The following is a 21,361-nucleotide window of genomic DNA, read 5'->3' on the forward strand; positions in this document are numbered from 1 at the left end:
TGACTTTCCAAGAGCCTGGAGGTCTTTCTCATCTCTCAGGTGTTGTCTAATTGATGCCCAGGAGGAAACAGCCAGCTTCAGATAAAACCTCTTGTTCCAATGTGCATAGAATCTTCTTTGTCTTTCTAAGTAGCTAGCACACAGGTTCTTGCATCCTTTTCAGTATATTTGTGTGTGTGTGTTGAGAAAGGTTCTTGCTTTGTAATTCTAAATAGTCTGGAATTCACTGTGTAGCCTTCTTCTGAGTGCTGGAGCTAAAGGTGTGCCTACCATGTTCACTTTAAAGTAGTTTTCAACTTTGTTAGCCATTTGTCCATAAGGAAGATCATCTTCCATCTGACCAGTCCGCTGTAGACTTTTGACCTTCATCCCAGCCACTCTTGCCCCAAATCGTCAGCCCCCCTGAAGGTGAGGAATGGCTCTAATTTCAAGAAAGAATTTCCGGCTCAGCTGCAGAGACTAAAGCTAGCAAATTGTTTCAGCAAGTAATTCATTTACTGTCTACTTCAACTCTTTGTTTTTTGATCGAAAAAGATGTGTGCTTTAGATAGTATTCATGCCTTTGATCCCAGCACTTGGGAGTCAGAGGCAAGCAGGTCTCTGTGAATTCTAGGACAGCCAGGGTTATACGCAGAGAAACTCTGCCTCCAATTCCCCCAGCCCCTCCCCGCCAAAAAAAAAAAAAATGGTGCCAAGCCAGATGTGGTGGTACATACCTTTAATCTCAGTGTTCAGGAGGCAGAGGCAGGCAGATCTTTGTAAATTTGAGGCCAACCTTGTCTAGAGAGTTCCAAACCTACCAGGATTATGGAATGAGAACCTGTCTCAAAAAAGGGTGGGGGCAGTTAAGGATCTTTAATCCTGGCATTTGGAAGCCATAAGACATGTGGATTTCCATGTGTTTGAGGCTAACCCGGCCTTCTTAGCAAGTTCCCTGAAAGTATATTATCTGAGTTTTTATTCTTATTATTTAAATGTATGGTACAGTATTAATAACTATCTTTAATGGGAGGCACAGATGAGTGGATCTTTGAGTTCGAGGCCAACTTAACCTACAGAGCAAGAGTTTCAGGACAGCCAGGGCTACAGAGAAGCCCTGTCTCCAAAATGTCTAATAATGATGATGATGATGATGATAATAATAATAATAATAATAATAACTACCTTTAAAATATTTTAATTTGTAACTACATGTGTGCCTGTGTGTCTCAGTGTGGATTTGTGAGTGCAGTGCTCAGAGGTCACAGACATGAAGTGGCAGGCAGTTGCGAGTTGCCTGTGGTGGATGCTAGGAGCCAAGCTCAAGCCCTCTGGAACCGCTGAGCCATCTCTCCAGCCCCAGTAGTTTTAATGATTCTTTGTAAATTTGATTCTGTTTGACAACGTTTATCTTGTGTTACGTGGTGAATGTGCGACGACGAAAGGAACTAAAACTCACAACCATGATCAGGGTGCGGCATAATTCAGTAAGGTGTTCCAGAGTTGGCCGTAGACTTGAATGCAGAATGTTAATGCTCAAGGAATTTTAATGTTTTAACCAATCCGGCCTTGTCACAGTTTACCAGAACAACTGGCCTGAACTTTATGTAGCTGAGAAAGAGAGAACACCAGAAAAAGGAAATAGGGGTGGGTGGGGGGCCTAGCTGGTCCTGAAACCTAGGAATTTGTGAATGCTAGGCACTGGTTATTCTGCTGAGCTACTTTTATAGCCCCCTACACACACCCCTTTTCACTTATAATTTTTACTTTTTCAAAATTATTTTTCTTTTGTCTTGTTTGTAGTTTATAACTTTTAATTTTGACACAGTATCTCAACCCAGGCTGAGTGTGAATAGCCCAAGCAGGCCTTAAACTGTCAATCCTCCTGCCTCTGTATCCTGAGTATTTGGGATTACAGGTCTGTGCTATCAGACCCGGCCCACAGATCTTGATCGCAGGCCCTCATACCCAAAATAGAATAAAAAACTGAACATATACAATAATACAGAAGAGCCAGGCCTCTTGGATATGGTTAATGTAGTTGACATGTGAATATTAAAGCAGATGTAGGGGACAGGGGATGGTTCCCTGGGTAAAGCTTGCTGCATAATCACCGGGACTTGCGTGTGGATCTCCAGCACCCACAGGAAAAGCTGGATGTCGTGTCGTGTCGTGGCACTTTCTTGTAATCCCAGATTTGTAACTGGGAAGCTCTGTAATCCAAGCACTAGCTAGCCAAACCTTTGACCATCAGTGATCTCCAGGTTCCATGAATGATTCTGTCTCAAAAATAGCGAAGTAGGGGGCTGGAGAGATGGCTCAGCCATTAAATGCATACTAGTCTTGCAGAAGACCCAAGTTTGCTTTGATGCCTTCTGGCCCCTGAAGATACCTGCACTCGTGTGCGTATACCCCCCTGCACACACATTCATAGACACAATTAAATCCAACTCTTACCAACCAAAGAGGACATAATTGGGTGAGGCAAGAAAATTGAAAGTACGCTGATTCACGTGTCACGCCTTATAAAGGAAGTGACACACAGAATTCCCATTAGTCCTTGATGCACAGTCAGTGTGATGACGGTAGAAAAAAAATTAGAAGTCTCCAAATTAGGTACTTGTGGAACTTAAATGTATCACTTCTGCTCAGTGAATCTGCTGAGCACTTTATAAAGTTTATCGGCCTACAACGAATTGCAGCATCCCATTAGTAAAAGGACAAGGAAGAATGGCTGTGTTTCACAACTAACCCCAAGCTGTAGACTGTGGCTCTGCTTCATAACAAATAGCAAACCAATAAAAAACCCAATTCATTAGTACCTGGGATGTAGAGGTAGAAGGATCCAGAGCTCCTGGCCAGCCGCAGGTACCTGAAACCCTGTCTCAGAGAAGGGGCTGAGGAAGAGGAAAAAGATTTAGCTAAGCAAGACCAGTGCAAACAGCTGCTAACAAGCCTTAGGTGGCTTCCCCTTGATTGCTTTGCCCAAGTACAGTATAACTCAAGTTTCAAGACCTGAAATAGGAAATAGTTCATAGCATAACCTGGCCATAAAAAAATGTTATTAATTCACGAGCAAAGTTCCTATCATTATTTAGGCAATCAAATGGCTTTAGACCCCAAAGACTGTAGTTGAGAAGGCATAACCGTTCAACTGGGAATGCAGCTCAACGGGCTAGATTTGAGTAGCTCGCAGCGGGCCCTGGGTTCCATCCCCAGCATCGCACAAACAAAACACAGAAACCCAAAACTCTTCTGAGCCAGTATTGGACACTGGCAAAACTTTTATTGGTACTAAATGGAACAAATGTTTGTGAATACTATTATCCCCTCCATCCCCCAATAGCCCAATAAACGAAATTATCTAAAGTCACAACTGATTGGCTTACTTAACACATTTCACCTAATCAAGGAAAACGGAGACAAAAAATGAACACTATGATTATCTATCAGGGAAAACAACAGTAAAAGCTCACAGTTCAGCCCAAGACCCCCACAGTAAGCAAAATGAAAAGGTTGGAACTTATACAGGCGGTCAGTTGACAAGAGTATCCACTAAAACACCAATTAGCTAATATCTTCCGCACTACTGTTACAAAGATATGCAAAGTTTGTGTCTTTAAAGCTACATTGTTTCAAATACAGGGCAGTCCACTATTTACCCATCTTCCTTTGGAGGAGTGAACCAGCCTTTCTTCTCGTGCATCTGCACAACGGAGTCATAGGATTGTTGGGCTGTTTCTAGATTATATTGATTCTTATCTGCTCCAAAGCGCACCCTGGCCTTGCCTTTGACTAGGGTGGCATTGATCTGCATGATGACCGATTCTATGGAGTAGGCGCTGCTCCAGCCCTGTTTGGTGAGCAGTTCCATACACAACGCCCCTCCACCCAAGACGTACCCTCCAGAGAGAATTGGCAACTCGACGCGAACAAATGGAGGATCAAAGGGAAAGTTATCTTTGAAAGAAAAGTTAAGCAAAATATATTCTATGCCTTCTTTTTCTTTCAAGAGCTGCAGGTCGCCGTACAAGGGACTATCAGGGTCAACCTTCCTCAGTTTAACGTGCCAGTCGTATAAGCTGTCGTTTATCAGTTCCACGGAATAAGTCCCCGATTTGTAACTCTGCGATCTGTATATCTCTCTGAGTTCTTTCATAAGTCTGTTTGAAGCATGCACTGAGCCAGACACAGTACCATTCAAATGCTCTTGCCTTTGGCTCTTCTTGATATTCTCTAATATTGCCAAATGCTCTTTCTCGAGCCCTTCATCCTCTGACTTTTTCTCACTACTAGTCTCTTCTTCTTTCAGCTCATAATGATCCAAGTCTTCCAACCCGTCAGCTGCATCTTCCTCTTCCTCTTCTGAAGGCACCTCTTCGATGGTCGCCTTCTGAGCGATGGGGACCGGCTGGTCCAGCATCTTCACATCCAGGTGCTCAGGCAGGTTATATAAACTGCAGAGTTCACAGATCAGCCACTTGAGCTGCTGACGAAGCGAACTGTTGGGCTTCGAATCTTCCAGGCGTTCCAGGATCGATGTGAGATCTGGATCGTCAGAGTCCACAAACCATATCGGCGGCGAAGATGGGTAGGACTCCGTGATGGTGCAGTGCAGGGTGACTGGCGGCGGCGGCGAGGGCAGGCTGCCCGCGGGAGCCGGCGGCACCAGGAACTGACACTGCAGCTCATCCAGCTGCCAGCTCACGATGCGCAGCCGCTCGTGGTCCTTGTCGAAGATGGACGCTAGGAACTCCAGCTCGGCCTTAAGCCCCGACGACATCCTTCCTCTCGGGTCCTCCGAGTGTGGAAGCGAAGCGGCCCCGTGAGACGCCTGCTGGGCTGCCACCGCCCCTGGGGCCGCAGGGCCGGGTTCCTGCGGCTCCGCCTCTGCCCGCCTCCGCGACCCGCAGAGCGTGGCCGCCGCAGTCATAAGTCTAAGCACTGTGTCGCACAATGATCTACAGGGCCTTTTCATCTTGCATAACGGAACCTTTTGTTCTTTTTGTTTTGTTTTGTTTTGTTTTGAAACATAGTCTCGAATAGTGGGGGCTGGTCTTGAACTCTGTGTAGCCAAAGACGGCCTTGAATGCCTGACCCTCCAGCCTCTGCCTCCCTCCTCACTCAGTGCTGACATCACAGCGCCACCACACCCAGTTTATGGCCTACGGGGAGTGGAAGCCGAGGCCACATGCATTCTAGACTTGCAAGCTACAGCCCAGGCTGATTTAAAAGGAAATTTGAACTTCTGGTCCTTCTATCCTCGCCTCCTGGGTGGTGGGATTACAGGAATGCACCAGCATTTTTTTTGTTAGTTTGTGTTGTGCTAAAGGCCAAAGATGGAACCCAGGGCTTGGAGCATGCTAGGCAAGCATTCTACCACCTGAGCTACATCCCCAGTCGGTTGTTTTCTCAGTTCATTTCAATAGTCATTTTAGTTGCTTCCATCTGGCGGCTATCTTGAATCCTGCTACAGTGAACATAGTTCACTGATTTCAGGGGTGGGAGATGGTTCGGCCAATAAGTATCATGTGATACTCTAGCCTGAGGGGTTCTGATTTTCAGCACCGGTATAAAAAGGTTGGCCTGGCCTAACGCAAGCCTGTAATCCCAGTAGTGTATGCACATACAAAAACACACAGACACGTAACAAATTCTGTGAGCTGTAATAATATTTTATGAAATAAATTAATTTAAAAAACACATATACACACTGAGTTGGGGAGGCAGAGAAAAAAGAGTGAGAGAGACAGACACAGAGACACAGAGAGGGAGGGAGGGAGGAAGGGAGAGAGAGGGAGGGAGAGACAGGGAGAGAGCTAGAGAGAGGAGAGAAAGCTCCTGTTTTTGGTTCTTTTGATAATAAGCAGATGCAGGCTGGAGGAATCCTAAGACTTTATGTTGTACACAGATTTTTAAGGAAACCTCACAGCTACTTCCAGCTCAGCAAGGGCACCAGTTTCTCTACATCTTTGTTATCACTGGTCATTTTTTTTTTGTTATTTTTATTATTTACTTATTTTCGTCATGCCCCCCATGAGCAAGTTGTGACAAGATACCTCTTGGTGGTTTTCATCTGCAGTTTGCTCATAATTTGGTGAAGATGAACGGTTTCACAAGAGTCTCAACACTTCCTGTCTTCTCATGAGAAATGCCTAGAGTCCTTTGTCCATTTTAAAATCAGGTTTCTGTTTTGTTTTGCTATTGAGTTGTTAATATTTTGTGATGTTCACATAAGATTTTTAATCTTTCTTTTTCTTTTCTGTGTGTGGGTATTTGCCCATATGGATGTATGTGTGTACGGCGCATGTGGGGGCCAGAAGAAACTATCACATCCCCTAGGACTGGGGTTACAGGTGGCTGGGAACCACCATATGGATGCTAGGAATTGAACCCAGGTCCTCTTAACTGCCAAGCTATCTCTCCAGCCCAAGATAGTAACCTTTTTGTTTGTTTTGTTTTGAGACAGGGTTTCTCTGTATAGCCCTGGCTGTCCTGGAACTGTCTGTAGACCAGGCTGACTGCAAACTCAGAAAGATCTGCCTGCTTCTGCCTCCTGAGTGCTCACATAAAAGGCATGAAGCACCACTGCCTCACCAAGACATGAATATGAAATAATTGTGTAAAATTTGAAGCATTTGCTCACATTCTTCTGGCTGACTATTCTGACCAGGAGTTTCATATTTTGGGGTAATTTTCCATGTCTCGTTTTGGCTTTGTTGTTTGTGTTTTGGGGTTTGTTTGCACAAAATCATTTTACTAAGATCAGCGCTGTGAAAATCACCCCCCCCCATCTTCTACAAGTGTTTACTATTTTAAAACTCATGTTCATACCTTTAACCTATTTTGAGTTGACATCTGTATATAAGTAAGACAAATGTCAAATGTATTGTTTTTGCCTGTTGTCCTAGCTACAGTGTCTACAGCTGTGATAAAACACCATGACCAAGCAGGACATCTCTGAATAACCTGTTTCCCACACAGCATTTGATGGAGTAATTATCTTTCCCTAATCGTGTAATTTTGGTGCCCTTATCAAGGATTGCTTGATCATATATGCCCACACATATATTTATTTCTCTGTTTTTTCTGTTCCATTCTGCATGTATGTCTCTATGCCAATACCCTTCTGCTCACTGTAGCTTTGCAATAGATTTTAAAATGGAGAAATATGAAGCATCTGTCTGTGTTCTACTTGTTCACTATTGTTTTGAATGTTAGTAATCCTTTACAGCTACATAGTAGTTTTAATACTGTCTTTTTTATCTGGGGGGGGGGGTCATTTGGATCTTTGTAGGGACTGTATTGAATGAAGCTGAGTTCTGCTTTGAGTAGTATAGATAAAGTCTCCCAGCCCATGCCTTCAAGAGGCCTTCCCGTCTGATGTATTTTTCATTCCTTTCAGCCATGTTTGTAGCTGTCAGTGAGCCAACCTGTTCTCTATTAGCTTACTCTTTGCTGAGCTTATTCTTTTCGATGCTGCTGTAAACGAACAAATGGAACCTTTGTTTTCTGCTCTTTGATTTGTGCGTGCGGTGTTTGCGGGTATACCTATGCGTTTGCCTGTCTGTGCACAGCAATAGTAATACCCTTCTCTACACACTGTATGTTTGGTTTGCTTTCCATTGGTTTGGTTTGGTTTGGTTTGGTTTGGTTTGGTTTGGTTTTTGAGATAGGATTTTTCTATGTGGCCCAGGCTGCCCTGGAACTCAATATGTAGACCAGGCTGGCCTCAGACTCACAGAGATCTGTCTGTCTCTGCCTCAGGGTCTCTTAGGGAACCTGGATCGCACCAGTTTTGCTAGGCTGGCTGAGACCCAGGAAACTGGACTCCATCTGTGTCTGCAGTGACCTCTCCCAGAACCGAGGTTCCAGACCCTCACTATTGTACCCACCTTTTTACACGGTGCTGGGGATCAAAATATGGGGGTCCCTTTTTTGGTTTTCTGAGGCAGGGTTTCTCTGTGTGGCCCTGGCTGTCCTGGAACTTGCACTGTAGACCAGGCTGGCCCCAGACTCACAGATATCCACTTGCCTCTGCCTCCCAAGTGCTGAGAGAAAAGGCATGCACCATCATTGTCTGTCTGGTCCTTATCTTTATACAGCATAGCACCACATTGCCAACTGAGCCATCTCCACAACCCTGAAACTGTTTCCTTAATTTCCTTTTAAATATTGTTAACTGATGTTGTACTGGAACATAACTTATTTTTCCTTCAACGTACACACAACAGTAACAACAACAACACATAAAACCAAGCAAGCAAGCAAGTAAACAAGCAAAAAGAGGCAACCATTTTTCTATGCACTGCACACTGACACCAAAGTCACAATCCTCCTGCCTCAGTTTTCAGAGTGTTGCAGTTTCAGGAGTATGAGATGTCATCTCTGACTTTTTAATGTTCACTGTATTCATTCATTAGTTCTAGCAGTATATAGATGCATGCATGTTTGCAAACTTGCGGGTTTTCTATGTCCAAGATCATATGATCTGAAGGTAGCTAATTTAACTTTTTCCTTTCTGGTCAGAATAGCATTTCTTTCATTTTCTTGCTTAATGGCTTTTACTGGGACTGTCATTACTAAGTGGTAAATGGGAAAGTGGGTGTCTGTGCCTTGCTTTTGATCCTCCAGGTTCTTAGCATTGTTACCTGGCTGCTTGGCACATATGGCCTTTATTATGCTGGGTCCTTTTTCTGTTCCTAGTTTGTGGTCTTCTGAATGTTTAATTCTGTGACATGATTTTCCTAACTGCCTAAGAGGATCACGTTATTCTTGTTCTTTGTAGCTTGTGGACGGTGTATGGTACTGATCAATTTTCATATATGAAGCCAGCTACTCTCTCATCCCATCAAGAGATCTCACTGGGTCATGACATAATCATTTTAATGTGCTGCTAAATTATGGCATTAATAAGTCATTGAGGGTATCTGCATATATGTTTACCAAGAATATTGAGCTGGGGTTGAAAGGACAGCTCAGTGGCTAAGAGCCCTTGCTGCTTGTCTACATGACCCAGGTTCAGTTCCCAGCACCCACACTGTAGCTCACAACCAGCCATTTGTAACTCTAGTTCCAGGAAGATCACACAGCCTTTTCTGGCCTCTGTAGGCACTGGACATGCATACGCTGCACTCACACACACAGGCAAAGCTCCCATACACATAAAGTAAAAATAAATGCCTAGAATCCCAGCACTTGGGAGGCAGAGGCAGGCAAATCTGTGTGAGTTTGAGGCTAGCCTGTTCTACAAAGCGAGTATAGGATAGCCAGGGCTACACAGAGAAACTCTGACTCAAAAACCAAATAAATAAATAAATAAATAAATAAAAATCTTTTAAATGAGCATTAAGTGGTACCCCGCCCCCCCCCCCGTGTCATTCACAGGTTTGGTGTAAAGACACTGCTCACTTCACAATGTGAACTGAGACGTAAGTAACCCTGCCTCTTCTGTGTACTAGAAAAGTCTGGAAAGACTGGCACTAATATTTGTTTAAATGTTTAGGAGAATTCAGCAATCAAGCCATTGCTCTCGACGTTTCCTCCTCCCATTTTCCCCTCCTCCCCTCCCCAGCTTTACCCTCCTCTTACTCTTTTTCCTACTTTCCTGTTTCCCCTGTTCATGCCCCCTTCCTACTCCTCTTCCTCCCCTTCCTTCTCCTCTCCCTCCCTCTTTTCTCCTCCCCTTCCTCCCCCACTGTACTTCTCTAGGTGGAGCCTCTGACTTTGCACAAGCTTTCACTGAGACTATACTCCCCCCTCCCCCAGCTTTTCTCTGTATGAGTTTTGATTGCTCATTCAGCCTAAGAGTTATGGGACTGCTCAGATGTTTTATTTTTTCAACTCCAATTGAGTTGGTAACATGTAACCCTCTAGGATTTTAGCTATTTCGTTTAGCTCATTCAGCTGTTGTGACATTTACTTGTTGTCCATGACCATCTTTCACTTTTGTGGTTTCAGTTGTTTTCTTTCTTCTGCCTCTTCTTCCTCTTCCTCCTCCTCCTCTTCTTCTTGGTGTGTCTAAAAGTTTGTCGATTTTGCTAATCTTTTAAAGAAACACATTTCTTAGTTTTATTGTTTTTAATTGTGTATATCACACGTCTGTCTAAGGGTGTGTGCCAAAATGTCAGGTGTCCTGGAGCTGGAGTTGTGAGCTGCCTGGTGTGACACTGGGAACTGAACTCTGATCCTTTAGAAGAGCAGTATGCACTCTCTCTCTTTTTTTAAAGATTTCTTTATTTATTACATATATATATATATATATATATATATATATATATATATATATATATGTCTGAGGACAGTGACAGTATATATATATATATACTGTTACCCTGTTGGTAGCAAGTTTCCCTTTTAAGTTACATGAATGTTAATTTTCTTCCTTTTTTTATTAGATACTCTCTGTATTTACATTTGAAATGTTATCCCCTTCCCCAACCCCGTTTCTATCCCCCGTCCCCTCCACTTGTCTTCACAAAGGTGCTCTCCCTCCTAATCACCCTCCTCACCCCATTGCCTTGGCATTCCCCTACATTGGGAAAACATGCCCTCCCTGGACCAAAAGCCTCTTCTCACATTGACACCAGACACTGCTATCTTCAGCTACATATGTAACTGGATCGATAGGTCTCTCAATATGTGCTCAATGGTTGTTTTAGTCCGTGGGAGTTGTGGAGGGTTTGGATGGTTGATAATGCTGTTCTTCCCATGAATTTTCTTTCTTTCTATTCCTTTGTATGCCATGTACTCACAGAGTCCAGAAGCAGATGTCATATCCTCTGCAGCTGGAATTACAGCTCACAGCTGCCCTAGGACATGGACGCTGAGAATCAAACTCAGGCCCTTTGGAGAGCAGTACAATATTTGTAAGTCTTGGGCCATTTATCCAGCCTAGCTACACAGCCTAGTTTGTGTGCCCTGTGTATTTGGATACTTGATGCTGTCTGCATACAGAACTAGGCCTGTTCTACCTTCCCAGTGAGCTGTCCCTTCTGTCTCCTGTTGACAGTCTTTGTCCAGCCCAAATATGGCTACCCTGTTTGTGTTTCAATCCATTTGCTTCCAACCTTTGTGCTACCTTATGAAGTAAGCCACAGGGCTCTGGCTCTCCCCCACCCCTCAGCACCTGGTGTTTGTTCCGTTCTGCCTTTGCTTTAAGGCAGAGAACAAGGAAATTCCCTGTGTAAAAAGCAGAAATGCTGAGCTTAGTCCCCCCTTTCCCTACATAGTGAGAGACTGTATCCGCCTGTCCCCTGTACACAGTACTCAGATGCCCCCAGGCATCAGACCCGTCCAGACTCTGAGACAGATGCCACAGAAATCAGTCCCTCAGGAAGCCCTAAGAAACCCTGATGTTGACCTCTTGGCTGCATCTGTCCCCTTCCTATCCCCAGGACGAGCCTCCAAGCGTTGTGGGCCTGTGCTATCTTCCGGTTCCCACGAAACAACTACAGTCTGCTTAGCTCTTTCTTCTTCCAAGTGACCCGTGGCATCTGAAGCTGAGTCTTGTCAGCACTCTTGAGACAGGCAAGACAAAAGCCAGTCCCTCCGGTGGCCCCTGACCTCAGAAAGTCAGAATGTTTGCTATCCTGTCCAGTATGGCCATCTCTCGCCCTCCCAGGGAGCAGTCAGGGGACTGAGAATTACCTCCCTCTCCCTAGGGTGGGCCTGTGCTTATGAGAGATGCCTGAACTCCTCAACCGAAGCTTTTGCTCCACTCTCTTGGGATGTAGGAGCCACCTGGCTGGCTTCTGAATTCCTACACTGTGATGTGGGCACCGTGTCACCATGGGAAGGCAAAATAGTCTCAGGTGTCTTAATCCACCATGTTGCTGACATCACTGTGACTCAGCGGTTTTTTAAAAAAATATATTGGTTTTCATGTATCGTTTCTATAAAATAGTGGGTTTCACCAAGGATATTCTATATCTGTCTCTTCCGCTCGCCATTCCATCCTCCCTGAGGCCTAAATACTCCTCCGTTTTGTTTTCATGTGTTGTTTTGTGATTTTAAATCTAGGATTTTAAATCTCTGTGAGACAAAGAACACCATAGTCCTTTTTCTAATTCTGACATCCATTTTTCTGCAAATGACATCATTTCATTCTTCTTTATGCTGAATAAAACTCCATTGTAGGAGCTGGTTCGGTTGTTCAGTGGTTAGAGACACTTGTTGCTCTTTCAGAGGACATGGGTTCGGTTTCCACTACTCACCCACATGGCATCTCAGGATTGTCTGTAACTCTAAGGTACCAAGGGACCTTCTCTGACCTCTGTACATACATACACAGGGCAGGGGGAAAAAAGCACATATGTACATATAATAAATCTTCAGAAGAAATTTAAAAAGACCTTTGTTGTATATATGAACCATGTTTTTCCTTGAATGTTCATCTGTCAATAAGTACTAGGGCTGATCCCATGGCTCGGAGCAAGAGTGTGCAGAGCTGGGTCATGTAGTTCTGTCTTTCCTCCTTTTTTAGGTGCCTCCGCCGTGATGCCTGCAGTGCACCAGCAGTGGCCCAGGGTTCCTCCCACCTCCTACCTTCGCCCAGGCTCTTTCCTGTTCCATCTATTGATGTCAAGTGGGGCGAGATGGACCACTAGCATAGTTTTATTCCGAGTTTCTCTTATTCCTTTACAGTTTAGATTTGGGGTTGTTGTTTTTTAAACCAAGGTCTTGCTCTCCCAAGGCTGAGGCTGGCCCTACCCACCTTGCAGCTCCACCCCTTTTGTCTCCCAGGCATTTCCTACTGATAAGCCTCTTTCCTCCTGACTATTTGCATCTAAGGGGTCCTGGAGAACCTAATCAGCACCCAGACTGGGATCAAAGGCCCGGGCTTTGCCTCTTAGTCTTAATTTTAGGCCAGTGTTGACCATGTGAGGAACACTCTCCAAATGGTTTCTCAACAACCCATCCTCCACCAGCACCAATTTCCTTGTGTTAAATTGTAGGCTGCCTAAGAGACCTCCTCTTCCATCCTTCTGCATTTTGCCAGGCTTCCTTGCGCTAAGGTGGATGTCAAAGAAAATATGTTTTTCTTCTCTTGATATCTGCAGCGACTCAGGGACATTGGAAAGAATGAAGAATGGTAAGGTGGGCTGTGGAGGTGACACAGTCGGTAAAATGTTTCTGTGTAAGCATGACAGCCTGGGTGCATCTCTAACAGAGACATAAAAGCCAAATGTGGTGACATGGGTCTGTAATCTCTCCGAGGAGGGTCAGAGAGACAAATGAGCTTTAGATTGACAAATATGGCAGAGATGGGAAGATGCTTGAGACTTTCTGGCCAGGCAGTCTGGCCAAATCAATGAGCCCCAAGTTCAGTGAGAGACCCTGTCTCAAACAATAGTGTGGAGAACCATTGACTTTCATACACATTCGTGCATATTCCTGCACACATACACACTCTACACACTGTGGTAGAGTGAATAACAACGCCCCCCATGCACTCATAGTTTGACTATTTGGTCACCAGTTGGTGGAAGTAATTGGAAATGGTTAGGAAGTATGACCTTGCTGCAGGAGAGATGTAACTGGAAGTGGTTCTGAGATTTCAAAAGCCCACGAGTAGCTGGGAGTGCTGGTACATGACTCAGGAGGAAAAGGCAGGTCGGTCTCTGAGTTCCACGTTAGCCTTATCTATGTAGTGAGTTCCAGGATAGCCAGGGCTATGTGGCAAGATCCTTTCTCAAAACAGCAACAACAGAACAGAACAAAAGCCCGTGCCATCCCAGTAAATTCTCTCTGCTTCACGCGTGTAAGTGCCCCAGGGCCATGACCGTCTGCCTGCTGCCAGGCTCCCCACTATGATGGTCACGGACTCCCTCTGGAACTGGAAGCCAGCTCCAGTTAAATGATTTATCTTATCCGTTGCCTTGGTCATGGTGTCTAATCACAGCAATGAAAAAGTAAGTGGGCCAGAGAGATGGCTCAGCGGTTAGGAGCACTGGCTGCTCTTCCAGAGGTCCTGAGTTCAGTTCCCAGCAACCACATGGTGGCTCACAACCATCTGTAATGAGATCTGATGCCCTCTTCTGGTGTGTCTGGAGACAGCTGTAGTGTATTTATATATGATAACTAACTAAATAAATAAATCTTTTTTTTTAAAGTAACTAAGACACAGATACAGAGTCTAAGATGGACTTTGAATTTTTTTCTCCCAGTATCAGCTAGTTGTAGTAATGTGTGTTCGTGTATGTGTGTATGTTGGGGATGAAACAGGCTGTACACAGGATAAGTTTAGCCGCTGAACTACATCTGCAGTCTCTCATCAGCTAATGTTCAAAAATGGACTCTGAGGGGCTGGGGGGATGGCTCAGCGGTTAAGAGCACTTACTGCTTTTGCAGAAGACCTGAGTTCTGATCCCAGTGCCCACTTGGAAGCTCACAAGCGATGTAATTCCATTTTCGGAGGATCTGACGCCCTCTTCTGGCTTCTAAGGACACTGCATGCATGCAGTGCACTTACAGGGATGCACATAGATAAAAAGAAAAGAAGGAAACTGTACTTTTTTAATGGACTGAGGGAGACTAGGCAGAGAGCCATGTCCTCGGATAGCAAAGAAAAACATGATCACATTAGTTTGCAAGGTTTGCCTGGGAAGTCTTTAATTGGATGAAGAGGGATTAGAGTTATTCTTCGTCACCACCACCATCTGGAGGAAACACTAGACTGTTCATTACCACAGGGCCCTGTTAACATAAGTACCTGAGCTTCTGAGGCCTGCGTGTGTGTGATAGGCTCACCGGAGGGAAACCCAACTCCCAGCAGCACCTGCCCATGAATGCTGAGCCTTATTGTTCTGAAGTGGCACTTTAGGCATTGGTTCTGAGAATTGAAAATGTCTTATCCAGAGAATGACTTGTAACCGTCTGTTCTAACTCATGCCAGAGTCGCAGTGAGGCTCAAAATGGCTTCGTTGGCAGTGCTGTCCCAGAAGCAATGATATTACAGAAAGACCTTTGTTTGCAGCTTGTCTAATGATCCTCCATCTGTCTCCAGATCTGTGGCTCTCTCTACCTTACTGGTCCTCCTTGTGCTACTGAAAGCCTTTCTCCAATAGCATCTCTGCAGTACTGCACAACAGCTGATAAGGGAGAAGTAGCCAGCCTCGGCTCTACCCCAGCAGTGGTTATCCTTGCCTTTATTTTGCTCTCCTTAACCCTTGCCAGGGCAACTGAAAATTTCATGAGCCACGCATTTGTTTTTGCCATGCTGTGGATCAAATCTAAGGCCCTTTGTCAGAATTCCATGATGAAGCTACATCCCTCAGCCCCACGATCTACTTTAAAGTGAGCTACACATTGAGTGGTCTGCAATTTCCTTTTCGTTTTTTACTTCCAAACTTGCCAGGATAAGGTGACAAGATGTCTCAGCCAGTAAAAAGCTTGCCACCAATCCCAATGACCCGAGTTTGATCCCCAGAATGCAGGTAAAGGTGGAAGGAGAGAACTCACTCCTGCAGTTCTGTCCGCTGGCCTGCAAACATATGCTGTAGTACTCAGACGTAGAGTCATGAAGATCAGGAGTTCAAGACTAGTCTTGGCTCCTGGGCTACTTGAGATCTTGTCACAAAAAGGAAGCCAAAACCAACCAACCAACCAACCAAAACAAAAATCCAATGATCACGCAGTTAAATGGAGTCTCTGTTGTAAAATCACACAAATCTTAGACCAGCACAGTGAGGATACTGAACAGCCCCACCATAGCATCACATTCACCCCTGATCAACACCACTGACTGGTTTCTGTCATTCAGTTTCAAGACTGTCATAGAAGAAGAATCACATAGGGGTTCCCCTTCCAAGACTGGCTTCTTGCCTTCAGTGTAATGGTTTTGAGGTTCACATTTGAGTAACCCCCTGTCCTCTTGGGCCAGCGATGTTCCCCCACTGACCTTTCCTCTCCTAAAAGCATTCCCTAGCTGGTGGGCCCTTCCAGAGGAGATTCTGGGTCTGGTTTGGCTTGCCCTCTTAAGATGACTCTCGCTCTGGGATAAACACCTGAAGGTGGAATTAAGACATTTGCTTAAGTCAGAGGCAGCTGTGGCCTGGCTTCCTGTCCCTCCCAGCAGTGCCTGAAGACTGGAGTTGAAAACATCTGGTCTTTTCAACATCCTGCAGCAATTCCAACGGATGCTGCATTACGTCAGGCAGGTGAGCGCCTTCCTGCAGCTGTGCGGGCTCTGTGTCTTCTGGGGTGAAGGTCCAGTTCTCTTAATTATTGTTTTTCATTTTTCACCATAGAGTTTCCAGCATTCCTTCCACGTTCTAGATAGGAATCCTTTATCAGATGGGCTTTGCAAATCCCTTCCCCGGGTTAAAACTCACTCCTTTAGCTTCTCCATAGGCTGTTTCATGAAGAGAAATAGATCTTTCACAAAGTAAAATTTGTGTTTCTCCTTTCACGGGTTGTGCTTTTGACATCAACTCTATGAATTATTTCTATAGATTTGAATTTGAAGATTTTTCCCCACCTCCCTTTTCCTTTATAAATGTCCCATAGTTCTGTTTTATGTTTAAATCTCTGTTCCTTCTCAGTTGATTTTTATGTGAGAAGAGATGAGAAGTTTAAGTTGCCCCCTTCCTCCCCCTGATTTCCAAAGGCTCCATTCCTGTTGAAAAGGCAACTTTTCCTCAACCGAATTGTTTTCACACCTTTGTAAAAAATCAATTGTCCACATTTCCACTGCTCCATTTCTGGCTTCTCTATTTTGTTCTGTTGGTTTCTGTGGCTATTGGTCTATGTAGCTACCTCTGTAAAATGCCAAGCAACTTCTGTGATTATAACTCCATAGTAAGTCTTGTGTGCTTCTGTGTGTATAGTGTATGCATGCATATGTGATTGTGTATGCATATATATATATATATATATATATATATATATATATATATATATATACACAAGTGTTGTGCTGTATGTGTGTGCTATGTATGTATGCATGTGTGGTATGTGTATATGTATGTAGTATGTGTATGTGTGTGTACTGTGTGTATGTATATGTGATATGCATGTATGTATGCATGTGTAGTATGTCTGTGTTGAATGTGTGTGTATGTGGGGGGCTTGTGGGTGTTGTTGTGGTGTGTGTGTGGTATGTATGTGTGTAGGTGTGTGTATTAGTGTGTGTGTGTGTGTACGTGTGTACGTGCATGTGTGGTGTGTGGTATATATGCTTGTGTGTAGGTGTGTATGTGTGTTGTGTGTGTATGCATGGTGTGTGGTATGTATGTATGGTGTGTGCTATATATGTGTGTAGGTGTGTATGTATATGTGTGTGTAAGTATATATGTGTGTAGGTATGTATGTGGTTATGTGGTGTGTATGTGTGTACGTGTAAATGTGGTATATGTGTAGGTGTGTGTGTATGTGGTGTGTGTGATGTGTGTAGGTTTGTGTAGGTGTGTATAGGTGTGTGTGTGGTGTGTGTGTGTGTAGGTGTGTGTATAGAGCAGAAGTGGACATGCAGTGCCACTGCTAGCTGCTCAACAGGTTTCAGAGAACTGCTTGTCTCTTGCCTTCCCAGTGTTGGGATGACAGACACAAGTTGCAGTAATAACTGGCTTCTTAGGTGATGGCAGGCTTTGAACTCAGATCAGTGGCCCTTGTTCTATGTTGTCTCTTCTAATTTATATTTCCATTTCTTCACCTTCTCGTCCTATCCTCTCAGTTTTTAAATAGTTTTAGTGTCTAGAGTCTATAAATGTATTACTAGGTTTTTATCTAGTGATTTCATTTTTAGAGATATGCAGATGGTCTTTAAAAAAAGTTTTGGCTTCTTTGAAACATGGTGGTACACACCTTTAACCCCAGCACACCAGAGGCTTAGGTGGATGGATCTCTGTGAGTTCAAGGCCAGTCTGGTGCACATATGAGTTTCAGAATAGCCACTGCTATTTTGAGACCCTGTTTCAAAAATTACAAAGAAAGAAAAAGTAAAATTGCAACTATATAAGAAGTCACCTTGCAAGGTGTTAGAAATGCCATGGGGTGGCCCTGACTGTGTATCTGCGGCCCTGCTGAACTTCCTCATTCTAGTACTCTAGCATTTGTTTTTAATTTTTCAAAGTTTTCTTTATTTTTATTTTACATAAATGGGTATTTTTTTCCTGCATGGAAGGGGAGAACTGACTCTGTAAACTTGTTCCATGACTGCCCTACCATACATGTTACATGGCATAGATACAAACAAACACACACCACGTGGCATGAGTGCACACACACACACACACACACACACACACACACACACAGAGAGAGAGAGAGAGAGAGAGAGAGAGAGAGAGAGAAACACACTTGGCATTACTACATTTACCAATCCTAGGTAAAACTGTCATGCACCAGTTGAATTCAGAACTAATCTTCTTGGAAGCACTGAAGTTTAGGGATTAAGAAATAATTTTACTGGAATCAGTGGGAGCAAGTCAAATCACTTATAAACAGGGGAAAAACCAATTTTCTAGCTTCCAGTCTCTCTCCTTACCAGCATTCAAAGATGGAGGAGCCATGCCCGTGGAACCCTCAGCACAGAGGTGCAGCCAAGTGCCTCATTGTTCCAAAAAGCCTTCACTGAAGACACAAGTGTCTGAAAAAAAGTCGGCGGGTAAAAGCTTTTGCCTGTCATGTAGGCCTGATGACCTGAGTTCGAATCCCTGGAATGTAAGGTGTGAGAACTGGCCCAGCTCTCTCCCTGCAAGACAGGAATAGAGGCCGAATAGCTGACCTCCCACCAGAAACTCATGGAGCTGCTAGCCTAGAGGGTTCAGGGCAGCAGCAATATGAGAGAGGTGGTATCCCAAACAAAGGGTAAGGCAAGAACTCACATCCATGTCGGGCCTCTGACTGCCACAGGAACACTGGCATATGTGTAACCCAATACACAGTACATGCACATTCATACACACAAATTCAAAAATGACTAGGACGGGGGCTGGGGAAATGGCTCAGTGGCTGAGAACACAGGCTGTTCTTCCAGAGAACCCATGTTCAATTCCCAGTCCCGACATGGCAACTCAACAACTGTCTGTAACTCCAGTCCTAGAGGATCAGAAACCTCTTCTGACATCTGAGGGCACTACATGCATACGGTGCCTAGATATACACACAGACAAACACACATACACATAAAACAAAAATTAAAATGAAAAAAAAATGGCTACAAGTCCTGGAGAGATGGCTCAGAGGTTGAGAGCACAGACTGCTTTTCTAGAGGTCTTGAGTTCAATTCCTTGCAACCAGATAATAGCTCACAACCATCTGTAATGGGTTCTGGCGCCCTCTTCTGGTATGCAGGCATTTTTGCAGGCAGAACACTACATAATAAATGCATCTTTTTAAAAATGGCTGAGTGGTCAATGGTCTATTAAAGGCAGACTCTCCTAGGCATGTTATATACACTGTGACAATAGAGAGAAAAATGGCAACAAACATGATGTAGCCAACTAAATCCTGAAGAGTCTGGGGATAGAAACCCTTGGAGGCAAATGTAAGCATCCAGTATCCTCTGAGAATTATTTAAAATTCAGGGATGGAAACAGTTGTTTTTTTTTTTTTTTTTTCCTCTGAGGGAATTAATGACTGGCTTTAAGGCATTTGTTATGTAGAGACACACTCTGTTCTTTTCTGAGTAGTTTAAAGCAGAACCCAGACCATGTAGTGGCATCTAAAAGATGCTTCTGTAAGCATTTCTACCGAGTAAAGGCGTGGAAGTTGCTCTAAATTCCATCCACGCCCAACTCTATTTTCAAAATGAATAACTGGGCTCTGTAGCTCTGTGGCCAAGTGTTTGTCTACCATGTGCAAAGTCTTGAGTTAAATCCACAGTTCTAGAAACAACAAAAGTCTCTTTTTCCTTTCTTCCCTTCTTTTCTTTTTTTCCTTCTCTTTTTCTTTCTTTTTGTTTGTTGGGCTGGGACTCAAACTTGAGGCCCGATGCCTGCTAGGTGAGCATTTGTCACTGGAATCCATTCCCAGCACCAAAGACTCCACAGCATCACCTCATTTGAATTTGTATGGAAAGGTTCCTAATGATAATAAAGATGCTTCAAAGACCTAAACAAGGATCTACGTTCTACTCGGTTAAAAGAGCTCGGAAGTTTGTGTTATTCACTAACAGCCTTGTCTTCCCTTTACTTCCACACTATGACTTTTATTAAAAATGCAGGCTGGGACTGGAGAGGTGGCTCAGTGGTTAGAGCACCGACTGCTCTTCCAAAGGTCCTGAGTTCAATTCCCAGCAACCACATGGTGGCTCACAACCATCTGTAATGGGATCTGATGTCCTCTTCTGGTGTGTCTGAGGACAGCGACAGCGTACTGACTGTAAATAAGTAAATATTAAAAAAAGAAAGAAAGAAAGAAACCGGAGACTCTAGACACTGGCTATTAAAACTCATTATATGACTCTTTTATTGTTTCATTGCTTTTTTAAAAATATGTGTACGTTTATGTTTTGTTCTGTTTGAGAAAAGTCTCATTTAGCCCGGGTTGCTCGAACTCATTGTGTAGCTGAGGATGACCTTGAACATCTGTCTGTCTGATCCAGGTATGCGATACCACGCCAAGTTTGCTACCCACCCCCAGACCCGGGTCCTGGTGTTTGAAAGGCTTTGTTAGAAGCTTTTCTGAAGTGGGAGGGTTGTCGGATGCTTTCCTTTTGTCCTCTGGATCTACTCTCTGCTTCCCTACGAAGCCTTGCTAGCCCCTATGAACAGAATCAGTGGGCTCCAGTGCCCTCTGTTGGGTTAGGGAACTGGGCTGGAAACAAGGAGTCTGAGGCCCGGCACTGTAGCTGGCCTCTGGGGAACCGCCTGCCTGTGGCGACCAACCACACGACCTCACCTCCACCAACACCTTCCCCCCCGCCCCCCGCTGCGTTGGCCTCTTGCCACTCGGAATCACACTAGCCGAGTGGCTTCCTATATCCTGCCACACTTCCAGGAACAGTCCTAAATTAAAGTCTTAAATTACCAACTTGCAGTGTGTCATCTGTTTCTTGCTGGGTCCTGTCTGCTACCAGAAGGCGATTAGCAGCAAAAAGACCACACCGGGGCCAAAAGCCTGGAAGAGGCAGGGGGAGGAGGGGCTGAAATGAGAGGAATGACCACGGGGGACAGAGCTGATAAGCGAAGTATGTGATGGGGGCTGGTGTCTCAAACATCAAAAATCGGGGACCGGTCTCAAACAGCCCTAGTGGACAGAGTAAACAGCTCTGTTATCCCTGATGCATCTCTTTGGAATCCCAGGCCTGCTGAAGGGGGTGCAGACCTGCAGGACGGGCTCGGCTGGGTTCTTTGAACGCCGGTTTTCCCAGGTGCTTGGGGCCTGGCACTTAGCCAGAGCCTCAGAATCTTCCCTCCAGGGGGGACTCTCAGCTGCC

General features: G+C 44.5%; 1 protein-coding gene across 1 annotated transcript; it reads right to left on the bottom strand.

Moving 5' to 3' along the window:
* Nucleotides 1-3,437: 3,437 nt before the first annotated feature.
* LOC308415973 (ubiquitin-conjugating enzyme E2 Q2-like) lies at nt 3,438-4,762 on the bottom strand (the record flags this gene model as incomplete). Its single annotated transcript, XM_080911002.1, has 1 exon — nt 3,438-4,762. The coding sequence occupies one exon, from the start codon at nt 4,760-4,762 to the stop codon at nt 3,638-3,640; it is 1,125 nt and encodes a 374-aa protein (XP_080767128.1). The 3' UTR covers nt 3,438-3,637.
* Nucleotides 4,763-21,361: the final 16,599 nt, after the last annotated feature.

This window comes from Micromys minutus, assembly GCF_963924665.1.
Source record: "Micromys minutus genome assembly, chromosome: X".
NCBI lineage: Eukaryota > Metazoa > Chordata > Mammalia > Rodentia > Muridae > Micromys > Micromys minutus.